General features: G+C 36.1%; 1 protein-coding gene across 5 annotated transcripts in view; it reads left to right on the top strand.

The window, feature by feature from the left end:
* The window catches only part of RBM26 (RNA binding motif protein 26), a 59913-nt gene extending 37285 nt beyond the window's left edge, over positions 1 to 22628 (top strand). For all 5 annotated transcript variants that reach the window (XM_086476708.1, XM_086476718.1, XM_086476702.1 and 2 more), the window contains 7 exons: positions 900 to 974; positions 1640 to 1813; positions 8117 to 8221; positions 10780 to 10989; positions 13410 to 13496; positions 16649 to 16762; positions 21935 to 22628. In XM_086476708.1, the coding sequence (XP_086332834.1) occupies positions 900 to 974; positions 1640 to 1813; positions 8117 to 8221; positions 10780 to 10989; positions 13410 to 13496; positions 16649 to 16762; positions 21935 to 22024 (855 nt within the window). In that variant the 3' untranslated portion in view covers positions 22025 to 22628. The remainder of the gene's footprint in view (positions 1 to 899; positions 975 to 1639; positions 1814 to 8116; positions 8222 to 10779; positions 10990 to 13409; positions 13497 to 16648; positions 16763 to 21934) is intronic.
* Positions 22629 to 23431: the final 803 nt, after the last annotated feature.

Genomic DNA, 23431 nt, shown 5'->3' with positions numbered 1-23431 from the left:
TTACTATTTCTTTTTTATGACTGTTGTGCATTTACAGTCTTTGTATAAGGTAATCCATTTGCAGTCTGATCTCAGTTGATCGGTGATCTAGAGGTGCAAAATCATCTGCCTCTCCTGTTTTATCCCATTAAATATGTTGATAACAAAGCTCTTAATCGTTTTCTGCAAGTATCCTGCTGTCTAAGACATCTACATTCTGTATCTGAGAGCGAGAAGCAATTGCTTTCTCTCAAGCAGTATTTGTAGGAGCTGAGCACAGCATCTGTGGCACCTCCTCCTCCTTCTGGGTGCAATATGTCACAAATTTATCAGTTTCAATTAATTCTGATTTGCCCATCGCAATGTCAAGATTCTGGTTTTAGCAGATTGAGTGGTAGTGCTTGTCGCTTCCAAGTCCCAGCAGTCAGACACAAAAGAGTGGTTTTCTTTCTTTGGATAACACTTTAATTTTAGAAAACTGAATGTATTTTCTTTTTTGCTTGTAACTGTACTGAAGAATGTGTTTTAACCGATGGACTTGATTTACAGTTCCTTTCAAGATCCTATCCTTGCACATTTAAGCACTTGTACATTGTACCTCTTGCGGTAGTGTATTATATTGCCTTTCAGCTTCCAGTGGCGTTGTGTAAGGGATTACTTTGTACGTAAGTAATAATGAAGTCTTCTCAGCACAGATCTAACTAAGAAATATCATTAGATCCTTCACTAACTTGGTGATGTATTGTTTTCCGAAACATGATTTGAAATACTGCCTATTAGTACCTTGAGTTTCTGTTAGTAATTTTTCGCCTGTTATTATATAAGTTACTACTGTATAGTTGCCAGGTACAAGATATTATTATTATTATGGGATTACTTTTCACAATGTAGAAACTTCTGTAATTTTTTTATGCTTCTAGGAAGCATTACGACTTCAACAAGATGTGAGAAAAAAGAAGCAAGAAATCTTGGAGAAGCACATTGAAACACAAAAGGTAAAATGTTAGCATTAAAGAAAGTTAGAGATTCAGTTGTAAAATCTCAGTTCACTTTAAAGTATTTCAGAATTTGTAAGCGTGAGCTACAAAACTAGCCTGTAAATGTGTTCTCTTAGAATGGTATTATCATGTTATTTTAAGTTTAGAGTTTAAATCTAACTTGTCTTGTTAGTTCACTTAAAAAAAAAACCTACAAGTTTATGCAATTTAGGTGCAATTTTAGTTGAAATTGCCTAATTTGGTTGCAACATGGATATGTGTTTTGGGAGAAGTGAAAGCCTGAGAGTTCTACTTGACAGGAGCAGGAGAGATTGATGTAGAAAAGTATACGTGACTGCACTTAGGCTTAGGAGGAGAAAAAGGCCAAAATTTCGTTTAAGTTGAATAAAAATTTTGAAATAATTGAAGTATGTTAAGCAAATCTGTCCAAATGAAATGGAGATATCAGATGTTCATTAGCAAATTAATTAATCAGAGGTTAAAACAAAGATTTTAATTTAATATAAGCTGTTAAAAGCGCTGTATGTTAAGCTTGAAGATCACAGCAACAGAAATGCGATATTCTTTTTTTTTACCATTAGTTGTAATGCGTACTGGAAAACAGATCTGTAATAGTAGTTGCTAAGTAAGAAGATTTCTATTTTTTTTCTTAAATTGGACAGATGCTGATTTCAAAGCTGGAGAAGAATAAAGCCATGAAGTCAGAAGACAAAGCAGAAATCATGAAAACACTGGAAATTTTGACTAATAGCATTACCAAGTTAAAGGATGAATTAAAAGGTGTATCACCAGGAGGAGGAGGGGCTCCTTTAAAAAGCATGAAAACTAAGACTCAGGTACTCAAGTTTTGGTCAGCTTTTTCGTAAGATGAATTCACATGCTTAGGTCAGCAGAGTAAAAATACACAGCCACATCAGCAGTATTTAGAACGATAGGGGTTTAATTTTGAAGCCATCTTTGAAGTGAGGTTGGTTTTGTCTTCTTTTTGAAGCAACATAGTTAATTTTAAAACCATGCCGTTGCCTAAAAAGTTTACCTACTGTTACACAGATACAGTACATCATCTGGAAAATCAAAAAAATGAAACAATAATCTTATGATTATTTTTTTGTCTTATCCTGTCTTTTGTGTGTAGTCTATTGCTTTTTTAAATTCTGAATGGAAATAATGACAATAGTATTTCTTATGCAAATGGATTATCATTATGCAACACAGATATCTTCTGGTCAGATTTAATACACTGCTTCATGAAACTAATTGACTACTGTATTGGTACCTAATTTTCTGGGGCTTTTTATGTTACTGAAATTTTTCAATGTATTAAGCTTTTTAGATTTAAGCTTATACTGGTCAGTTTCCCTTTGATCTCGCTTCCCATATTTGGGCTGTGCCTGTGAGAGGAGTTTCTCTCCTCTGCTGTCATTCTTGTTAGTATATGGCTATAATGAGTTTTGTAACTGCTTAAAGATGCAATTATATTATCTTTTTAGAATGCAGTATTTTGCTTTATATAGAATTATTTGTTCCTAAACAGGTCACAAGGTGATTAAGAATTAAGCGAGACTTTGAGAAATAACATATGAAGTAATTAATAAGTGTTCTTTTAAATACATTGCAAACTTTTCTTGCTTCATCAAGTGAGGAAGTGCATACTAATACAAGAGCAGATTTTTGTAAGGTGTGTTTTCCAGTAAAGACAAAAAGTCTTGATGTTTTCTTGCTCTTTTCATTCAGTTCTTAAATCTTCAGAATGCATAGTCTTCTTTTCTAACGTCTGGGATTCTATTTTTAAAAGTTGGTGTAACATTACAACCCAGATTTAATTTAGAAGGATCATTAGTTTTCAGTTTGAAGCAGCATTTCTACTGCTTTATTTTACAGAGAAATATAGGCACTGAAAGTAACTGCGGTGTAAATTAGAGTGATGTACCATTTTGAAAAGAAATATCAAGAAGAAATACTGAAATGACCTATATGTACTCAGTTTAGCTTCTTACATTGTTCATCAGTCAGGAAAAAGTTGAAGCACCATATTTTTATCCCAAAAATAGGCATAGATTATAATTTCTGGAAGTCAGTTTATACCTCTTAAAACAACTGCAGTTGCAGCAGAATATCCTACTGTGTTTTAGAGGGGTAACTAAGGGTAATAATCCCAGAATTTAGGCACTGCTATAATAAGATTATACTCTTCTCTTTTTTGGAAGTGAGTGATTTTTTTTTTTCATGTTTTTATGTTTTTGAGAGTGAGTGGACATTGTCTGGTGAGAAAATGTTTCTGAGAGATATGAAGGAAGTTACCTACCTGTAGAGTGAATTTGAGCTATAGAAGTCCTAGCAATTCTCAGTGTTTTTAAAGCTACATTTGATTGTTACAGCCTCATGTTTTTGAGAAATACTCTTCTGCTGGTGATGTACAGTGCTGGGGAAAAAAAAAATAGTTTATATCAGTTTTGATCCAAAAAACCAGTTGGTTGTGGATTTTGTCACATGCAAGGAAATGAATCCAGACCCATAGAAATGAAGAAGCAAGTTGCATCATGAAAACTTGGTAAATTCTTCACTAGAAAACTTAAATGCAGCATTTTAACTCATGACAGTTATCTTACCCCAGCAGTGGTCCAGTAAATTCTTGGACTGGACAAAAAAATAGTCTGATAATACAAAATAGCTCAAAATGGTTGAGATTGGAAAGGACCTCTGGGGATTGTCTTGTTCCGTCACCAGGCACCACTAAGAAAAGTCTGGATACCTTCTTTACTCATCCATACTGAATATTTATACACGTGATAAAGTTCCCCTCCCCCTGCCGCTTTCTGTTCCTGAAGTTAAACAATCCCAGCTCTGGCAGCCTCTGCTCATATAGTAGATGCTCCAGTCCCTTAATCATCTTTGTGGCCTTTTGCTGGACTCTCTCCAGTATGTCTGGAGAGTCTACACTCTCTTGTGCTGGGGAGACTGGAATTAGACAAAGCATTCAGTGTGTGGCTCCATCACTGCAGAGTAGAGGAGAAGGATCACCTCCCTTGCCCTGCCAGTGGTGCTCTTCCTAATACAGCCCAGGAGGCTGTCGGCCTTCTTTGTCGCAAGGACACATTGCTGTCTCGTGTTCAACTTCTTTTCTGCTACCAGGACCCCTCAGATCCTCTTCATCTGGGCATCCCTCAACCTGTACTCGTGGCTGGGGTTATTCTTCCACTGGTGCAGGACTTGGCATTTCCCTTTGTTGAAATGCAGGAGGTTCCTTCTGCCCCATTTCTCTGGCACGTCAAGATCCTTCTGAATGGAAACACAGCCAGCTGGTGTACCAGCCACTCCTCCAAATTTTATATTGTCCACAAACTTGCTGAGGGCACACTCTTGTCTTACCATCCAGGTCACTAATGAAGATGTTAAACAGTAGTGACTGCTGGAGTGCACCACTAGTGACTGGTCTCCAGCTGGACTTTCCGCCATTGATTATAACCCCTTGAACCCAGCAGTTCAGACAGTTTTCAGTTAATCTCACTGTTTGCCCATCTAGTCAGCACTTCATCCTTTTGGCTGTGAGGATGTTGTGGGTGGCAGTGTTGAAGGCCTTAACTGAAGTCAAGATAAACAACTTTCACTGCTCTGCTCTCGTCCACCAAGCCCATCATCTCGTTGTTGACAGCTGTTAAGCTCAAGCATGATTTTTCTTTCCCGTTCCTCCATCACCTTCTTGTTCTTAATGTGCTTGGAAATGGTTTCCAAGATGATTTGCTCCTTCATCCTCCCAGGATTGTGGTGAGGCTGACCAGCATGTAGTTCCCCAGATCCTCTTGCCTGTCTTGAAGATCAGAGTGATTCCTCAGTCCTGAGGAACCTCCCCCAAATGCCGTGAACTTTCAAAGATAATTGAGATTGGCTTTGCAATGACATCAGTGAGCTCTCTCAGTATTTCATGGTTGCATCCTGTTGGGTCCCAGGTTTTTGTGTATGTCCAGTTTATTTAAATGTTTCCTCACTTGATTCTTTTCCAGCAAAGGTAAGTAGTCTTGCTCCAGGCTTTTCCACTAGTCTCAGCATCTGGATTGCTGAAGTCAAGTCTTTGCAGTAAAGACTGAGGAGTAGGAGGTATTGAGTACCTCCACTGTTCCTCTGTCCTTTGTTGCCAGGTCCGCTTTTGCATTCAGCAGTTGGCCCACATTTTTCACAGCATAGTGTTCCTCTTGCTGCTGATAGACATGCAGAAGCCTTTCTTCTTGTTTACCACCACCACTCCCTCCCCCGCCCCGCCAGATTCAACTCCACGTGGGTTTTGGCTTTCCACACCAGTGCCTGCATGCTCAGACAGTTTCTCTGTATTCCTTCTGTGATCTGACCCTTCTTCCACCTCTTGTACGCCTTGTTTTGAGGGTTTAAGTTTTGTTAGGATCTCCTTGTTCGTCCAGGCAGGCATCGTGCCACCTTTGCTTTGCTTCCTGCATGCTTTGGAACTCAGAGGATGTGATTCCTGAAAATTGTCCTGCCTTTCCAGCAGATACCCAGGTCTTCAAACAGGAGGCTTCTTCCAGTTGTCTGAAGAAGACCTCATCTACTTCTTTTACCTGATCAGATAGTGTGTAGTCTCTTAATTCTGACTCATAAACTTTAGACTGGCTCATCATCTATCCCCCAGGCAGAACTCTGTGCATTCGTACCGCACTCTCACATAAAGGGCAACTCCTGCTCCTCACCATCCTGTCTTGTCCTTTCTTAAGAGACTGTATCTGTCCACTGCACCACTAGAGTCATGTGAGTTTTCTTATGATGTTTCTGTAGTCCCAGTGAGATTGTAGCCCTGTAGCTGTGCACAGACATCTAGTTCCTCCTCTTTGTTTCACTTGTTGTGGGTATTAGTGTACAGACCCTTCCGAGGGGCACTGATTTCCCAGAAAGAAATGAGATCTTCTCCTGTGATACTGTTCTGTAGGCCCTCCCTCATTTGTGTGGTTTGGTATGTGTATGCTTGAGATAGTCCCCCTTCAACCCAGTTTTGTTGATCTTGAGATCTCTTCTGCCCACATCACCCTTGGCTTGGCAACCTGGTCCACCACTTCCTTGTGTGATTGTTGTTTTTACTTGGTGAAGTGGGGTGATATACTAATTCGAATTACAGTTTTAACAAAGTTCTTGAGCTGGTTTTCCATTTCCTTTGTAATATGGAATGTGAAGGAACATTTTAAGCAAACCCATTTCATAATGAACAAAATACCTAACGGTAGAAAAGTTGATTTTATTGATAGCTTTCCTCTCAGGGAGATTGCGCATTATCTGTAAGCATTATTTTGTTAACATTTCAAAGAAAGAAAACAATCAATCCCTATGACCTTTGTGAAAGTGAGAAATTAACAGAGTCTTCAGTTAAAATTTACAACTTTGACAATTTTCTGAAAGACTTTGATGTAGATTCTCTTGCATTTTCTTAGTGTTTAAAACCCGGGCAGCTCAGAAGACCCTGCAAACTTGAAGATAAGGCCCACGTGCCTGTGCCATTATCTTTACCTATTTTTATCTTGTTCCAGTTCATGCAGATTACAAAGTACTCTTCCCCCCTGAGTGTAGAAACCTTTGCTGCCTCTTGGTGTATCTTGAAGGAGGTATTTTCTTCCTGAGACCTGGCACAGCTCTATAAAAGAGAAGTCTTCATTAAGAGCACTAGAATTAAACCTCTGAAATGTTTACGACACCATTGTTGGTGGCTGCTTTGTGAGTTCTAACTGCTGGTCATTATTAACCTTCAGAAATTGTTTTGCTATGTCATTGATGTGTTGCAACACAGTGGGATTTGAGAGAAATGCTGTTTGCAATTTTGAAAACTTTGAAAACCATCATAACAGGAGATAATGGATTTTTTTTCTGTGGATACTGTAGATAATCAGAAAATGGGGCTGAAAAGGGTTCAGGTTGAAGTTGCCAGTTGAATAATCCAGCTTTTTTTCTTTTAAAGCTTCCAGGAAAAAGCAAAGAAACAAAAAAACCCCTTCTTTATCGTTCGGTGGTGATACTTGGTTTCCACCTGTCACAACTGCGAAAGCTTCGTCTCTTGACAACCAGCCTTTGAATACATTACATGATTTGATTTTGAATCAATGGGTGTAAATGTAAAAGTGTTTCACCATCATGTATAATTTTATCCTTAATTTGTGATGTCACTGGAACATTTGGCTGCTGCTTTTTCCTTTAAACAAACAAACAAAAAAAATAGAAAAAAAAAAAGAAAAAGCTTTCAATTTGGAACAGAACTTCAAATAGAATTTTCATGGTCACATAAGGACCTTTCCTGCACCTGCACCTCAGTGGTTGCAATGAACTTGTCTAAATTTGCGTTCAGGGACACTTTTCAGTTTCATATGTATTTTTGAACTTTCTAATTTTTTTTTTTTTAAGGTACTGTGTGCTGGAAGGAAGCTCCAGGTGCATTAGAGACCAACCTTTTGTTAGCAGAGGTCTTGTTACTGTGTTTTTTTCTACTGTGGTCTGGACAGAACTAACTACCATTTGTGCTTTTTGCATTATGGAATTGTGATAAACTTAGATGCTTTTTCTCAATGCTGTTTATAGATTTTGTATTAATTCATGATTGCACTACATTTTTTCTTGTAGAATCCCTTTTTATCTCATCATCACTACCATATAATTTTGCATTTTCTATTTTGTGTATCTAGTTTAGAAAAAATTCCATTGGCTTTGGCTTTGTGGTAGTCTAGAAGGTTTGACATCACCAAGCTCAGAAACATACTACTACACGCTGAAGTTTTATCTTGCCAAGATGGCCCCTAAGCTTGTGCTTGGTTTGTTTTTGAATGTGGTGGTAAGCAGTATAGCTGCAAAGTTACAGCTGTGATCTGAATTAATAAGCCACAACTCAGTTAAGTTTAAAATTCCACTACAGCTGCTAGTTTTCAAATTCCCTTTTCCTTAGAGTTTCTAGGAATATGTTTTCCAGACAGAGGTGCTGTGGCAGAGTTCTACCTTACCAGGAGGGCAGTGCTGGCTGGTCTTTAAGTCTCTGTGTATTTCTGAAATAGCCTGCTGATAGGAGCGTAACAATAGATTCTTGGGTTTTATCGGAAAAGTGTTTCCTCAGTAGAGAATGTGAACTGTGGAACTAATGATTTACCGTAACAATTTCTTAGATGCAGAAAGAGTTACTAGATACTGAACTGGATTTATACAAGAAGATGCAAGCTGGGGAGGAAGTTACTGAATTAAGACGAAAATATACAGAGCTACAGCTGGAAGTATGTTTGTCTCTTACTTTGTAGCAATTAACTTTTGATCACATATTTTCGTATATGTTTATTAGCTTGTGTATTGTATCATAAACTATTTTTTCCAGAGTGCAATATTACATTGCATGTAGATTGAGGCATTTAGCAATAATTTAAAAAATCAGATTCTGAATTCCACTGAGGTAGATGAATAGTATTGTCTTTAATTTTAATTGTCAATCCATTTAAATTCTGTAACCGTTTAGATGACATGATGTTTTATAGATCTGTGGTAGTAATACTACCTTGAGAGAGTGGAGTGTTTTTAAATTGTTGCCTGTAGGTGGTGTTGTGCTTGATACAGAAACACTGCTTGATCTTTTATTCTTAAGTGTTATTATCCTCTAAATGAGATTAACCAAAAAGGCTGAAGTGCTGAAAGTAATATTACAGCATTGATTTCAAGAGGATTTGCAAAAAAGCAAAGACAGTGTTTCAAGAAGTGTTCAATGTATAGAAACATGCTTTTTCTTAAAGTAATTGCTTTTAAAAAAAATTCAGATGGCTGTGCAAGATTCTTCATATCTGTATCTTATTTTGAGAAGATCTGAATGCTGTGGGTGTTATTCTGTGTTATATTGCACTGTCTTGCCTAAATGATTGTGTAATCTTTATTTAATTGCATGATAATCTTATCTCTTTTTACTGTTAAGCAGGCTGCTGTGTCGCTTAAATCCCTCTTGTCTTAATGAAGTTTGGTCATGTCTTATGTATAACTACTTATGAACACAGTGCACATACGTATGGCTAAGTTGCATTAAAATCTTACTTTAAAACTAAATTGTTATGCAGCTTTGGTAATTGTGAAAATAGTTTTGTTAATAAGCCAAGCCAATTGAACAGAGATGATATAGAAGCTTATGTTAACAATGTATGTTCTGATGGCGAATAATATTTCGTAAGTGTACTGAAAGTTTATTTGTAAATCATACATTTTAGAAAATATGTGAATTGAATTATATGTAAAATAGCAATAGAAAAGTAGGTATTCCTTCAAGATAAAATTACACGGTAGTTGAGCGTGCTGATCCTACTCCATCTCTCATTGAGACTATTTGTATTTTGAATTGGGAAAAAAAAAAATCATAGCTCTTTCAGAAAAATATTTTTGCTAGTAAAATGAATATTCTGAAGCCTTTAGCGAATATTGATGAAAGTATATGGAGAAAAACAGAGTTATTAGTAAAGCACACCAGTATGTTTCAAGGAACAGCATGAAATGTATCCCTTGTATAATTTACAAGAGGGATATGGAGTTTTTTCCCTTGTTTGATTCTTCAATATTCTTACAAATTCTTTAGAAAAACTTTTATTCATACATTGTCTTTTGTGATTTTAACTCCTGCAATATTCTTTTGTTGCTTCTGTGGCTTGTAACCTGCTGTTCTGTTCCAGGTGGCCCTGATTTTACTGTGAGAAAACCCAAACAGTATACAGCTTGATTGTTGAATCAGCATAATCTTTAACTTTCTGGATGATTCATTTAACTATTTTAAAATGTTTTTAAAATATACCGAAAAACCTACAAAAAACCCAAACAAAAAACCCCAAAAACCTAAACCTGCAGGATTCTTTTTACAAAAAGTAAGAGGTGAACTATATACTACTGTAAAATCATCTGAATAATTTCATGAATAAAGCCATAACAGATTGATCTCGTGGCCGCTATCACTGACATGTGAAGTAGTGCTTGAGTTGTAAACACTGTAGGATATGTTGTTACGGTGATTTCATTTAGCATTTGATTCCCACTTCAGATCTATTTCGGTTTGAAAAGATGATTTTTTTTGATTTTTTTTTTTTACCTTGTTATAAATGTGGAAATTAAATCCTTGAAAGTGCTTTTTTGAAACTTAGAGTAACTTCTGCCAATTACCTTTAAATGGCTGTCAAAGATACTGTCATCAGCCTTTTGAATTTTCCTGGAGAGTGCATGCCAGTTCTTTAGGAGGGATAACACGGGTATTGTGGGAATGGAAATTAGTGAGTACATAGAGCCAAATTTTTAGCAAATACTTTGTCCTTGGAGGTGCTCATTAGAGCCTCTGTTTCATACGGCACAATTCTGTGGACAAAAGCTATTATGCTGCTTTAATTCTGGTCAGAATAAAAGTCTGGGCTGGACTTTCAGAGACAACTTGAGAGACAGTGATAAAAGAGACAAATTAAGTAGTTAGTCACCACATCAAGAAAATTTCATTAATAAGTTTCAGATGTGGTACTGCAGTTCCTTTCTCCTATGAGGAATTATTCTCACAGATAAGGGCTCTTTTGATATCTGTTTCTAATAGCTGGTTCTTCTTTCCTTTTTCCATCCTATTTTTGATCTGTTAATAATTAACAATATTAGCTTTTTGATGTTATTAACATATTCATCTTTTATTATTTTAAGACCTGTAAGCTGCTCTTTCTGAGGCTTGTTTGAGGATGTGTTTTTAGGAAACATCAGAATATTTGTTTGTTAATTTTGTCTAAATATTTAGATTATGAATTTTAATACATCAATATGTTATGTATAAACATCTTAGGCTGCCAAACGAGGGATTCTTTCTTCAGTTCGTGGTAGAGGGGTTCATGCAAGAGGTCGGGGTGCATCACGTAGCAGAGGTAGAGGAATACGAGGCCGGGGTAGAGGCAGAGGAGTTCCCGTGCATGCAGTTGTGGATCATCGACCTAGGGCATTAGAAATCTCTGCATTTACAGAAAGTGATAGAGAAGACCTTCTTCCTCATTTTGCGGTATGTGGCAATTTCACTTTTTCTGTTCTTTGGATGACATTCTTCTATTTATGACTTGTTTTCTCTCGATTCAATTCATCTGGAAATATTATTAAGAAATTAAGGTGATATACCTGGTCATGGAAAAAGAGGCTGCATCAGAAAAAGGTGAAACAAAGAGAAATTACACTGTTGATTGAGCTAGTTGTAACTGTAACTGCATAGCATTTACAAGGCTTGGTTTTTTTCTTAAAAAGAAAGGAAATTTGGAATATAAATTAATGACCAATATTATTTATTTGTTCAGGATATATGTAAAATTGCTACAAATTCTTAGGTATAGAAAGATCAAGTAACTGAAGGGATGGTGAGAACAAAGACTGACTGAGTGCCAGACTTTCAATAACTGAAGTTTGTTTATTTTTATTGAAGTATCTTAACGAGTACTTAATGAAAATTTTCAGTGCTTTTGGCTAAATTTCTGAATTTAAGAATCAAGATGACAATTGTGCAACTATATGCAGATCTTGGCAGGGCAGCCAAAGATTTCTGTCTATTCATGTCTGTAAGCTTAAGAAGTAAGAGCTTTTTTTAATCTTTTTTCTGGTTCTAGTCTAAAAAATGATACATGATTTTTAGCAAATTTTTATTTGCAAATATAATAAATTGAGAAATCAACATAAAATTATGAAATCCCTTATCCTTCATTAAAAAAAAAGGTTATAATAAAAGGAAATTTGTTTATTTTGTGGAATGAATCCTAAGAATACCTAGTGGCATAAATTGTGTCATCTTTGTCTGTGTGCCACTCTCCCCTGCTGGTTGGTTTTTTGTTTTGGTTTGTTTTTTTCCCAATATTCAATTGCAGTGGTCCTCTCTGAAGGTAGAAGTCCGAGACCCAGTAAGTCCAGTAAATTCTACTTCAGTCAGTGTACTTATTATTGCCTGTTTGGCAGCCGTGCAATTAGCTTTTCAAGAGAACAAGAGCCAATGAGGACCTATCCGTCCTTAAAAAAAAACCCAAACCAAACAACAACTACCCAACAAAAAATAAATAAACAAGAAACCCAGAACAAAAAAACCTGCCACTATTATACCAGGTTTTTTAAGGTGTCATGTTACACACACACACATACATACATAAATGTACATATATGTTTTGTTTCCCTTAAATACACCTCATCATACCTATATAGGGGAACAAAAATGGAAGCATCATACCTATAAGGGGAAAAAATTACTTTCTATAGAGATGAATGACAGACCAAACCCTATATATGTGTGTGTGTGTATTTAAGGTGAACTAAAGTATTTTCTATAGAGATGTATGACGGACTGAACATTTGAGCAATGACTACAAGTTTTTGGTGTAAAACTGAGAACATACAACTTTAAAATAAAGCAATACAATCACTTGGTCAGCCGTAGGATGTTTCCGAGTCCAGTTTCAGTGATCAATGTAAGAAAAAACTTACTTTTAATCTACAGCATTATATTGTGATTTAGTCTGCCTTATGAATATTGCTAAAGTAAATTTTGCTGGTCACCTTTCATATTTTTCATTTCATTATGTACTTTTACTGATTGCAAAGAATATAAAAATGAAGATAGAGAATCTGCCGCTGTTAAAAGCTTGCTGTGTGGTTGTAAATTTGCTCAGAACTTAGTATTTTCTTTAGTTTTATTGCAGGGAATATTTAACTTATTATCTTTAAGAAACAAAAATATTAACCAAAAAAACCACTTAGTAGCATCAGCAAATACAATTCTGTTCACAGTGTTAGTGGTATAACACTGAGAAAGAATGTTGATAATTTCATTTTGAAGGTTGTACATTTGCTATTTTAAACTTGCACCAAATTCCATGGAAATGCACTGGGCTGTGTTTCTGTTTCTGTGGTACGGTATCACAACTCTCTGCACATCAGCAGTGCACTCCACCTGTACAGATATCTTGGGCATTGCAGCTTACAGTGATGGCAGCGTTAAAGGTGGCAATACCACAGAGATCATTACAGGAATAGATGGGTCAAGTTCTTAAAATGCTGAAATCGAGTTAAGTTTTGAAACTTTTTCTACAGTACCTTCATCTAATAAATCTTTCTGTGGAAGAGTTTCATAATAGACTAATGGAATCATCTCAAGATCCCTTCTTTCTGATCAAGAGAGGAGTATTGAAGCAGAAGAACCTCTTTTTGTGTCATAATTTTACTTCATACCTGTATGTTTACAATCACAAATCCAGAGACTACAGCACTTTCGTGTTTTAGAAATGCAAGTAAAAGTAACTGTATTCCTTGCAAAGACAAGTACTCTGGCATTAAGGCTGTGAAAGGTACACTGTTCTAATTTTATGTGATATTTTGAGGGTATTTGATTTAGGACAGCATTTTTAGAGGTGGAAAACTCTCACTAAGCTTTTTTTTGTTATTTATTAAAAGCAATATGGTGAAATAGAAGATTGCCAGATAGATGACTCTTCTCTCCATGCGGTGATTACTTTTAAAACAAGAGCAGAAGCTGAAGCTGTGAGTATAGTCTTTGAAAATACTCTGCAACATTCAATTACTCTCTATCTATATTTCATTAAATGTAATACTGCTAAGATGTTTAAGAACATTTTATAAGTCTGACACAAAAGTTTAATTTAGATTAAACAAATCAGAACAGCATATTACTGTTATACTTTGGAAATTATGTTTATAGCAAACTCAAGTGCAGGATGTAAGGGAGAAATTAAGAGAAACAGTTGGGACTTGATAGCTGGATGTCTTGGTTTCTCTTTATTTAATTGTCAGCTTTTTTCATCTGAAGGCTTGGTACCCTCACAATCTTCCTGAAATTTCAGTGACATCGTGCAGAGTGAGCCTATATATTTTGTTTGGGATCAGTTGGATTTACATTTGCCTGAAAACCTGTGATAGTGTAAATGTGATCTGATGTGATAGGATTTTCTTTTTTTTTTTTTTTTTTTAGGAAATTACAAAAGTATAGAATTATAGAAGTAACTTTTTAGAGACTAAAATTCACAGTTGACGTACGTTGTAATTCAGCATTTTTATATATTTGACTCAGTGGGACTCCTGCCTTATTCAGTCTGTGGTGTAGGCAGTATGTGAACCTGCACAAAATAATGAGCATAGTTGTTCTGCGAATGATTTTGTTTTCTTTAAAATCCTTGCATCACTGTTGGGAAGGAGTATCCTGAAAATAATAGGGACTCCAGAAAGAATGGATTCATACTTACGGTATGGTTGTGTGGAAAGATTTCATTTTACATTAATATTTTGCCCAAAGTTTGTGTTTTTGCACAGAGTTCATCTTGTGGAGTTTACTTGAACACAATTTTCATACCTGGCCAGACTCCTCTCTTTTTGTATGATTTATCTTGAGACACCAGTGACCTGATTGACAGAAATACTGATGTTTACAATGCAAATTAAGCCAATGGGCACAATAGTTTCAAACACTTACAGTATCATTATGGTTATGTATATTGAGAAGCTATTTGATGCACGTGCCAAAGATGTATTACGGAAACATAGAAACTTTGTGAAACTCTTAGGTATAGCGATGTTGAGCGCTAACTGCAGAGATTGTAATTATTCTAAAATAAGGAAGTAAAAAAGGAAGTGTAGTTACTGGTACATAGTATATACTGACTGATAGGGAAAGACAGTACTGAACAACTGTATTGAAGGAACACAGTTCAACAGTGACCAGAAGTTCTGTGGAGACAAGAAATATGTGCTTGTAGATAAAAAGCTGTCACAATTAGTATACTCAAAAGTGGACTGAATTATGGTTGGCATTTTAGTTCTGGTGCTTCCTGACATTGGGTACTTCATTTTGCAGCTTGATATTTTTTGATGATGTAGTTTACGTAAGAAATATTCTTATGTATTCAGGGAACTTCTGCTTCCCTGAAAATAAAAATAGGTCACGATGATCTGTTTTTATGGACTGTCCAAACAAAGTCTTTACTTCTCCTAGGTGGAATATGATTCACAAGGATCTTGACAGTATCTTAGTACAGATACTTGCTTATCGCCAAAATACAGTTTTTACTGTTATAACTTGTTTTGCCTAAAAATTGGCATGGAGAATCATTTCAGCCTTAGCTAAATTTCTGTACCCAAAAAGCAGGGAATGGTGGTATTTTGGAACCAAACACAGAGGTGTAGAGTTAGGAAGCATCTGAAAAAGAAGGTAGTGTAGAGAATGGAGAAGGATGTGGGCAGGGGGAAAAAGGAGATATGTTTGGTGGAAAGGTTGAAGTCAACATCATACATGGAAAGTGGGGATATTTTAGCTGGGTCAGAATTCATGATCAATGTTTGAAATGTCTGTCTTCTCGTTAGCATTAAAACTTTTAATTGTGGAATGACTTTGTGTCTAATTGCACCTTCATTTTTAAAATGAAACTTTATGAAAACTGTTTAATCAAATATAGTAAAATCTGTGTTTTCCTTAAGATGTTCTTACATATTAAATATATTTCCACTGGAATTTCTGTGTTTACTACTAAAGCAGACTTTAAGACTGGCAATTGGAGAAGTTGTAGAAGGTAATCATTAAAAACCTCTGTCAAGGCGAATTGTGAAGTAAACGCAGCTACTATCTTACCTTCTTAAATGAAAATAGGCCTAGGCTTTGTGACCATATGTATTCTAGCCTGGAAGGAAGAGGGGAGGGTTCCCTGTTGTAAAATGTTGCATTTTTATGTAGTAGTAATTTCTTCCAAAGATTACAAGTTGTTTCTGGACCTAAATGTCACGTATGAGTACTTTTAAAAATTCTAGTTGTGTGACAGTGTGATGAGACTATGGACAAAAAGCTCCTGAGCTGCATTTTAATAAGCAAAGAATCTTTTAAATTTATCATAAATTTATATGTACAGATTTAAAATTTATACCTGGGGACTTTAATATCACACAATTCATGTTCAGATGTCATTGAACATGTAATTGTTTCTACATTTCACATTATGCTGTGCTTTCAGATTGTACTATAAATCTTTTGTGACCATGACGGTTATTTCGGAATGTTGCTAACGCTGATTTATGCTCATTCATGTTACTTTAATTTGAACATACTATTTCCAAAGCAGCCACTTAATGCAGCTGGTACTTTGAAAGACATGAATATCCCATAAGTTAAAAATTTTTACATTTCAATTACAACAGCTTTACAGGAAGTGCAACATTTTCCAGTAGATTAAGTTGTAATCACAGAGGAGCTTTTTTTAGTTGTTTGAGGTTTTTTTAATATATTAAATCATTTGTATTTGTGGGATGTCTTACTTCTTCCAGTAAGTTATGCATTAACGGTTTTGTGTCCGTCTTTGAAAGGTGAAGAACCCATCAAGATAATATTAAAAACCAGGAAGGTCTTGGTTCAGTATGTTACCTGCAACACCAAATGATTTATGGGTTTCCAAGGTTATTTTCTTCTGAATATATTTTGATCATTTTCCTGAAAGGATGTGTGAATTCCATGTGCAGTGAATGAAGTTGTTTTGTTTTAACGTATTAACAGTAATTCAGTATGAACGTACTACACCTTGGATTTTCTTTTGAAAAAGCAGGCTGTTGGTTTGTTTCTAGCATTTAAGTATGACTGATGTTAATTTTTCCCCTGAAAAAGAAATACATAACTAAAATGTTTGAACTTATTTTAGGCTGCAATTCATGGATCTCGTTTTAAAGGACAAGAATTAAAGTTGGCATGGAACAAGCCTGTTGCTAGTATGTCAGCTGTTGAAACAGAAGAAGCTGAACCTGATGAAGAAGAAGTAAGCTTGCTTTTTCTTTACTTTCTCTTTTTTAAAATAAATAATGTAGCTTTTTCAAAAGAAAATGAGCTGTTGATTCATACTTGTATTTTTGAATCTAACTAAGTTTTGGTATCAGAAAGTGGTTTTGTCTATAAACACACATTTCTTGTTTTCTGGGCTGTTGGAAGTCCAGATACTTTACTTTTCCTGTTTCATTTCTTAACACAACAAAAAACTCTAGGGGATATATCTAGAAAATGCAAGGGGTGTGTTTGACCTTGCATGTCAGAGACTGAGGATTTTGTCCAAAACATGGTTTTGTACCATCTACTTTAGGCACTAATTTTTTAAGAGATAAATTTCAAAATCTAGTTTTCCTTTATAGAGAGAGATAGCTCGGAGGATACAGGTGAAAGAATAATTTAGAGCATTTACTGACTTCTCTCAGACATCTAAAGTACCCCTGCTGATTGTTAGTTGTCTTCATGGTGCATGAAAGATATTAAAGCCTTGTCCAAATAACCTTAATGGGTTAATGTAGGAATAGTGGGGCAACATTTCTTCAGGCATTTAACTCATTACACTCAAAATACTGATGTTTGTGAATTCTGAAAAATCAATGCCATTTGGGAAAGAAGTGAAGCAATCTTTTTTTCCGATTCATTTACTGTATATACATAATTGCCATAGAACAGCTGAAGTAGAAGTACACCTTGACTTACTCGGTGATAATATTTTCATAGAATCATTAAGGTTGGAAAAGACCTCTAAGATCATAAAGTCCAACAGTCAACCCAACACCACCATGCCCACTAAACCATGTCCCGAAGTGTCACATCCACATGTTTTTAGAACACCTCCAGGGATGGTGAGTCCACCATCTCCCTGGGCACAGCCTGTTCCAGTGTTTTACCACTTTAGTGAAGAAATTCTCCAATCTAAACTTCTTCTGGCGCAACTTGAGGCCATTTCCTTGTCCTATCGCTAGTTACTTGGCAGAAGAGACACAATACTCACCTCGCTACAACCTCCTTTCAGGTGGTTGTAGAGAGCAATAAGTCTCCCCTCAGACTCCTCTTCTTCAGCCTAAACAATCCCAGTTCCCTTACCCATGCTGTCTAAGCCATGAGCTGCCAGCTTTCCTAGGAGAATGCTGTGGGAGAGAGTGTCAAAGGCTTTACTAAAGTCCAGGTACGTGACATCCACAGCCTTGCCCTCAACGACTAGCCGGGTCAGCTGGTCATAGAAGGAGATCAGGTTAGTCAAGCAGGATCTGCCTTTCGTGAACCCATGCTGGCTGGGCCCAGTCGCCTGTTATCTGTATCTTTTTCCTGTGATGTTTTGGAAGACCTACCATAGAAGCCACTTCACAAGATTGTTTTGATATAACCAAATTCGGTTATTTTTTTTACGTTTTGTAGCATTCACTTTCTGTTTGGGTTTTTTTTTTTTTTTCCTGAAGAAAGCCAGCTTGTCTATTTGCTTTCTGTCTCCAAAAATGCTAATTTCTTTTTAGCATGTCAGGCGAAGACAGGTAGACTACCTCCAATACTGTGTATTCATATTAGGCATTTGTAAATTCTGACTTACTAAATATTACTTGCCTTGTATACACAAACCTCGAGCATTGTCAGACACTAATGAGCTGTGAGTGAACAAGAGGCTGCATTGGGGAATCTTCAGAGCAGTAGATATTTTGTCACTTCTCCTTCAGGGATGTATCGCCTCTGAAGATCAACAGCAGTATTTGTTGCTGCAAGGAGCCTAACTTATTGAGAGGTCTCATAGAGTAACTACTTGACTGAGTTTTCTCCATTTTGTGCAATGAAAGAAGGGCATGGAGGGATATGCAAACACTTTGGCAGTGATTGGTAGGTGAACTATAGAGAGATTTATCTTTCAACCCCACCTGAAGACACTGAGTGTAGGAGGGGACCTATAGGGTATAGCTACTGGGGGAAAGGGAATGAAAATAGTAACAAGTGAGAGACCCTGGGAAAGGGAAAGGACAGATTTACAAACTCGTGAAAAGACCTCAGGCCTAGATGCACGATGACAACTTGTCAACCGAGAAGTGTTTATGATAGTGGGATACATCTATTTTAGGTGATGGTTGTTCTCCTTAACAGGAGTCATCAGGTATGGAGAGAAAACTCAGGGAAAAGACTGCATGAGACTGTTTTCTGTAATTCCTAAATTGAGGGAGTCATCTAAAACTTCCCATATTTTCAAAATTTAAGTAAAGAGGAAAAGTAATGGGTTTGGGTTTTTTTAAGAAATAATTTCATTATTGGAATATTTATCTTTATTGTAGATATTTTTTTCCTGACCATTTGTTTTTCTAACACTTTTCTTAAGATCTGGTTTTGTTCTTTAAATTTGTCTCTGGGCTGGTTCTGCAGTCATTCCTTGGCTAATTATTCTTATGGAAAATGTACAGGAGTTGATTCTTGGATCAAAACACTTAGCTGTTCATTGCTTTTGCATGCTTGCTGAAATCTTTGAATAGCAGATGTGTAATATAAAAATAGTAGTTTACATATATTTTTGTTAGTAGTGTTGCTGGATTCTTACTTGGCCCAGTGTTTACAGATTTTTTTTTTTATTTAACATGATTGATATACTTACCTCTGACCCTTTCCCATTTTCAAAACAAGCCAAATGTGTGTAGCTCTCCTGTCTTCTTTCTGTAAGGAGATTTGATTGTATTTGAATTTTCTACAGCTGAACTAGTTCTCCTAACCTTCACCAAATTTCTTTACACGAGGGATTTCTATTCAATAATCCTTTGGAGATTTTGCATTTAAATGTCATTCTTTCCTTCTGTGAGCTTTATATTGCTTCTAGCATTTGGTTGTATTAGTATTTGAAGCATAATGTTATGATCCCAGGTCTCGGATGGATGAGTTCAAGAACTTCATGTTCATGCACTGAAGTTCAACCAATTGCATAAAATAAATTTTATATACTTTTATTGTTTAAAATGTGGTACTTATGCAGGATTAGATTGGGGTGCGGTATGTTCTTACAGTCAGTGCCCTGAATTTCACTTACACATTCTTTATACATGTAAAATGTCTTGAGTTTCTGTATACCTACAACTCATCATGCTACTTATTTAACTTCTTTTTTAGCAGCTATTGTAAACACTTGAGAAAGGTTTCATTCACTTTTCCATGTCTAAACAACCATTTTAGTTCAACTGAAGAATACTGTGCTAAAGAGGGATAGCAAGCTTAAGACTTGAGTGAAGCTAAGTACCTTGGTGTTTGGGGCGGGGAAGGGAGCTACATCATTCAGCAGAGTGATATTCTTAATAATGAAACAGGGCTCCTAGTCCATTTATGAAAATATGAGAAAGGTCTTTTGGACTTGGATGCTTTAGAAAACTCCTGGTAAGTAGCCACTTAATTATGAAAGCACCTGATCTTCCTAGATGCCCTACATTCAACACCTGGGGTGCCTTACAAAAGAGTTGACTCTGCTGAGTCAACAACAGATGCCTGGGAAGAGTATGAAACATGTAAGTAGAGATAAGCTTTTAATCATCAGTGGTTTGCAGTTCAGGGACCTGTTGAGTCAGAGATGTGGTGTCTTTGTTGTTGAAAGCCCTTGATAGGGGTTTGTTTTCTGAATTTGTGAGGTTTCTTTGGAATCTGAACAGCATCTGCATAATGTCCTGCAATAGGGAATGCTACTGTTCAACTATGTCTACCCAGAATAAGTTTCTTTATATTGGGCCTGTCACCTGCATGTTTAATTTTGATGTTCTCCTGCTCTTGCATCAAAAAAATGACCACCATTCTCTCTTCACTTTCTCTGAGACACTTACTATATATGGACTCCTGACATACTTCCCCTCAGTTTCTTTCTCGCCAGGCCAGAGAATCCAAGTCCCTATAGTTGTTCCCCTATGTGGAAGTTGTTCCAGGCTTTTTGATCATCCCTACTACTACTCAGCCTTGCGCACCTTAAGAGTTCTGCATTGTGTGCTGCCCAGGACTCCTCCTTTTTGACAGCGCTGTCGTATTTTAGCCTGTTGGACATCTAGACACCAGGGGAAGAGGCTAAGGCTTGTTTTTTTTAGTCTGGCTTCAGGGTGCCCAAGCATACGTTGACAGAGAGGTCAGGTGTTGACAGAGCTGCTTTCTGAAATGCACTTTCCATAGGCAAAAGTAACGAAGACAGTACTTTCTCCCTCTTATAAAACAGCCTGCTGGAAAGAGAGGAGGCTTACTTCTAGGCTTTCTTCAGCCTAGAGCGTCACAAATCTCCAGAAGGCTCCCTAACTTCACGCTTCAACCTTCACACCTCCTGTTGAATTTGGAAATTCTGTAGCAAAAAATTACAATTACTGGGACAAGAAAAATAAGGAAGAAAGACCGTAACTGTTATCTAACAGCTGGTACATTTTTCTAGGGAAAGGCATCCTTGTGTTTTAGTCCTTTCTGTAGCTAGTGCAGACATTGCTGTGATAGGTGCAATTGTCAAAAAAGTTCAGAGACAGGATAGTTTACATATACACCCCTGTGTCTATACGTAGGTAAAAATGAAAACAACTTATTGCTTATCTTTCTTTTGTGTCTGAAGCCTGTAACTGTCAACCTGAAATGTTCGGGGTTTTGTGAAGTCGATCAGGTTACTATGTTGTTACTGAAAGGAACTTAAAATACGTTAATACATTTTGTCTAAATTTCTGTAAATACCTGTCTCCCTGCCCCAATCTTTTAAATCTTTATATTGGCTTTAAGCTTGATTAAGCTGTTAAAATGTCTCAGATTAAACCTTTTTGATAGTGTGGCACAGGTAGATTAAGCTCTTGGATGAAATCAGGAATGGTTACTCTGAACGTGCAAAAACTAAAATTAGTTTTCAGTATAGCATCTTAAGTTTCATGGGAGCATCACAGCGTGGGCATGAATGATACACAGAAGAATCACAAGAGCTATATAAGTATGAAGTGCATATGTCCTGGTCATTTGGAAGTCCACTGAAAAGGAAAAAAGCATGTTTAATTTGCCATTTATTAATATATGTATGTAATACATGTATTACAGTATACTTTTTTGAAAGCATTACCTATTAAATAAATTTGTTCTTTATTAAATGGCAAGTATCAGAGATTTGTATTTTGGCTTTTGATCTTTAGCATTTTCTGACATAACAGAGTATCATGTTTTTCTCTTGAAGTTTCAGGAAGAATCTTTAGTGGATGACTCGCTGCTTCAAGATGATGATGAAGAGGAGGAGGATAATGAATCTCGTTCGTGGAGAAGATGATTCAACCGATCAATGACAATGCTAGAACTGCACCTGTGTTGCATTAGTATTACCTAATGTACTTCTGCATCTTTGTATTAAAAGGGGTTTTGTGATGAAGTTGGATTCAGATATAGACTAAAATGCAGCTGGTCAGTTATACGTTTTGAGAGATTGATGTTTGAGTTACATTTCAGTAAATGATTGCTAAAGACATCATACTAGGAACATATGCAATGTTTTTATTACATAGTTCTACAGAAAGTTACAGAATTCTTTGGGTTCTTTGTAATTTACTGAGTTGGTCAAACACAAATGACCAAATGTTGTTATAACATAGATGATTTTTGTTCTATTCCAGATACGGAATGAAAATTTGCATTTAAAATCTTTGTGAATGTTTTCAGAAATGAATAGATAACAGTACTAAACTGAAGTCTCTAAAGTTACGTATTCATAATATTGCATAGTAGTATGCTTAGGCTTTACTATGTACTAGCCTTTTGTTGGATTTGTGTACGTATTTTACCTATGGGTTTTAATGATAAAGTGTATGACTGCTTTGCATATAAGTCCTTATGACTTTAAGATGTTAAAAAATAAAGAAATGGAATGGTCTTCAAAAAAAAAAAAAAGAAAAAAAAAAGAAAAAAAAAGCAATAACCAAAAAAGCTAAGGCAATGGTCCTTCATAATGAAAAAAAAAAAAGAAAAAAAAAAAAGAAAAGAGAAAAGACCATTCCAAATGGCAACCCCCACCCCCATATTCACAAAAGGAGCTCTAATCACTGTCACTTATACTAAAATAGTATTGAATGTAAGAAAAGTCTCAACATGATGATGTTCCATTTACATTAACACACAAGTGTACTGTTGCATAAAAGCTTTTGTATGTCTTCTGAATTTTAAACTGATGCAAGTCAAACGGTAAATCAAATAATAGTCCAGCAATAAGGAATTTATTCTGTATCCCTGCACTGTGCCACCGTAGAAGAAAATTTGCTACCACAAATATACATGCAGTACTGAAATGAAATTTAGAGAAGTACATTAGGAGAAGTGGAATATTTGGTAGGTATTCTAAAAAGTTTGACTACTCACACTATTGCATCATTTAGTTCCTGTGTTTCTATGATTACATTTTTTCCATTTTAGAAGTAACACTCAGCAGATACTAAGTTCATGCTATAGTGTATATATTCATAATTTTAAAACGCACATACATGAAATGTTAGTATACTCCACAGAAATACTTCACTGGCTCTTCCTAACCGGGCGGTCTGTTATGTGAGGTCTGAAGTTTCTCCTCTTCTTAGGAAGGGAAACTCGATAGTCCTTTGCAGTAAAGGACCTCTCTCACCAGAAAGACTTGTTTTTATTTCCATTTAGTGGTGTTCTGATGGTCTGTTTTCAAAAGAAAATCCGTTTA

Source organism: Leptosomus discolor, chromosome 1, assembly GCF_034619465.1.
Source record: "Leptosomus discolor isolate bLepDis1 chromosome 1, bLepDis1.hap2, whole genome shotgun sequence".
Taxonomy (NCBI): domain Eukaryota; kingdom Metazoa; phylum Chordata; class Aves; order Leptosomiformes; family Leptosomidae; genus Leptosomus; species Leptosomus discolor.
This window is presented reverse-complemented; position numbering and strand designations above follow the sequence as displayed.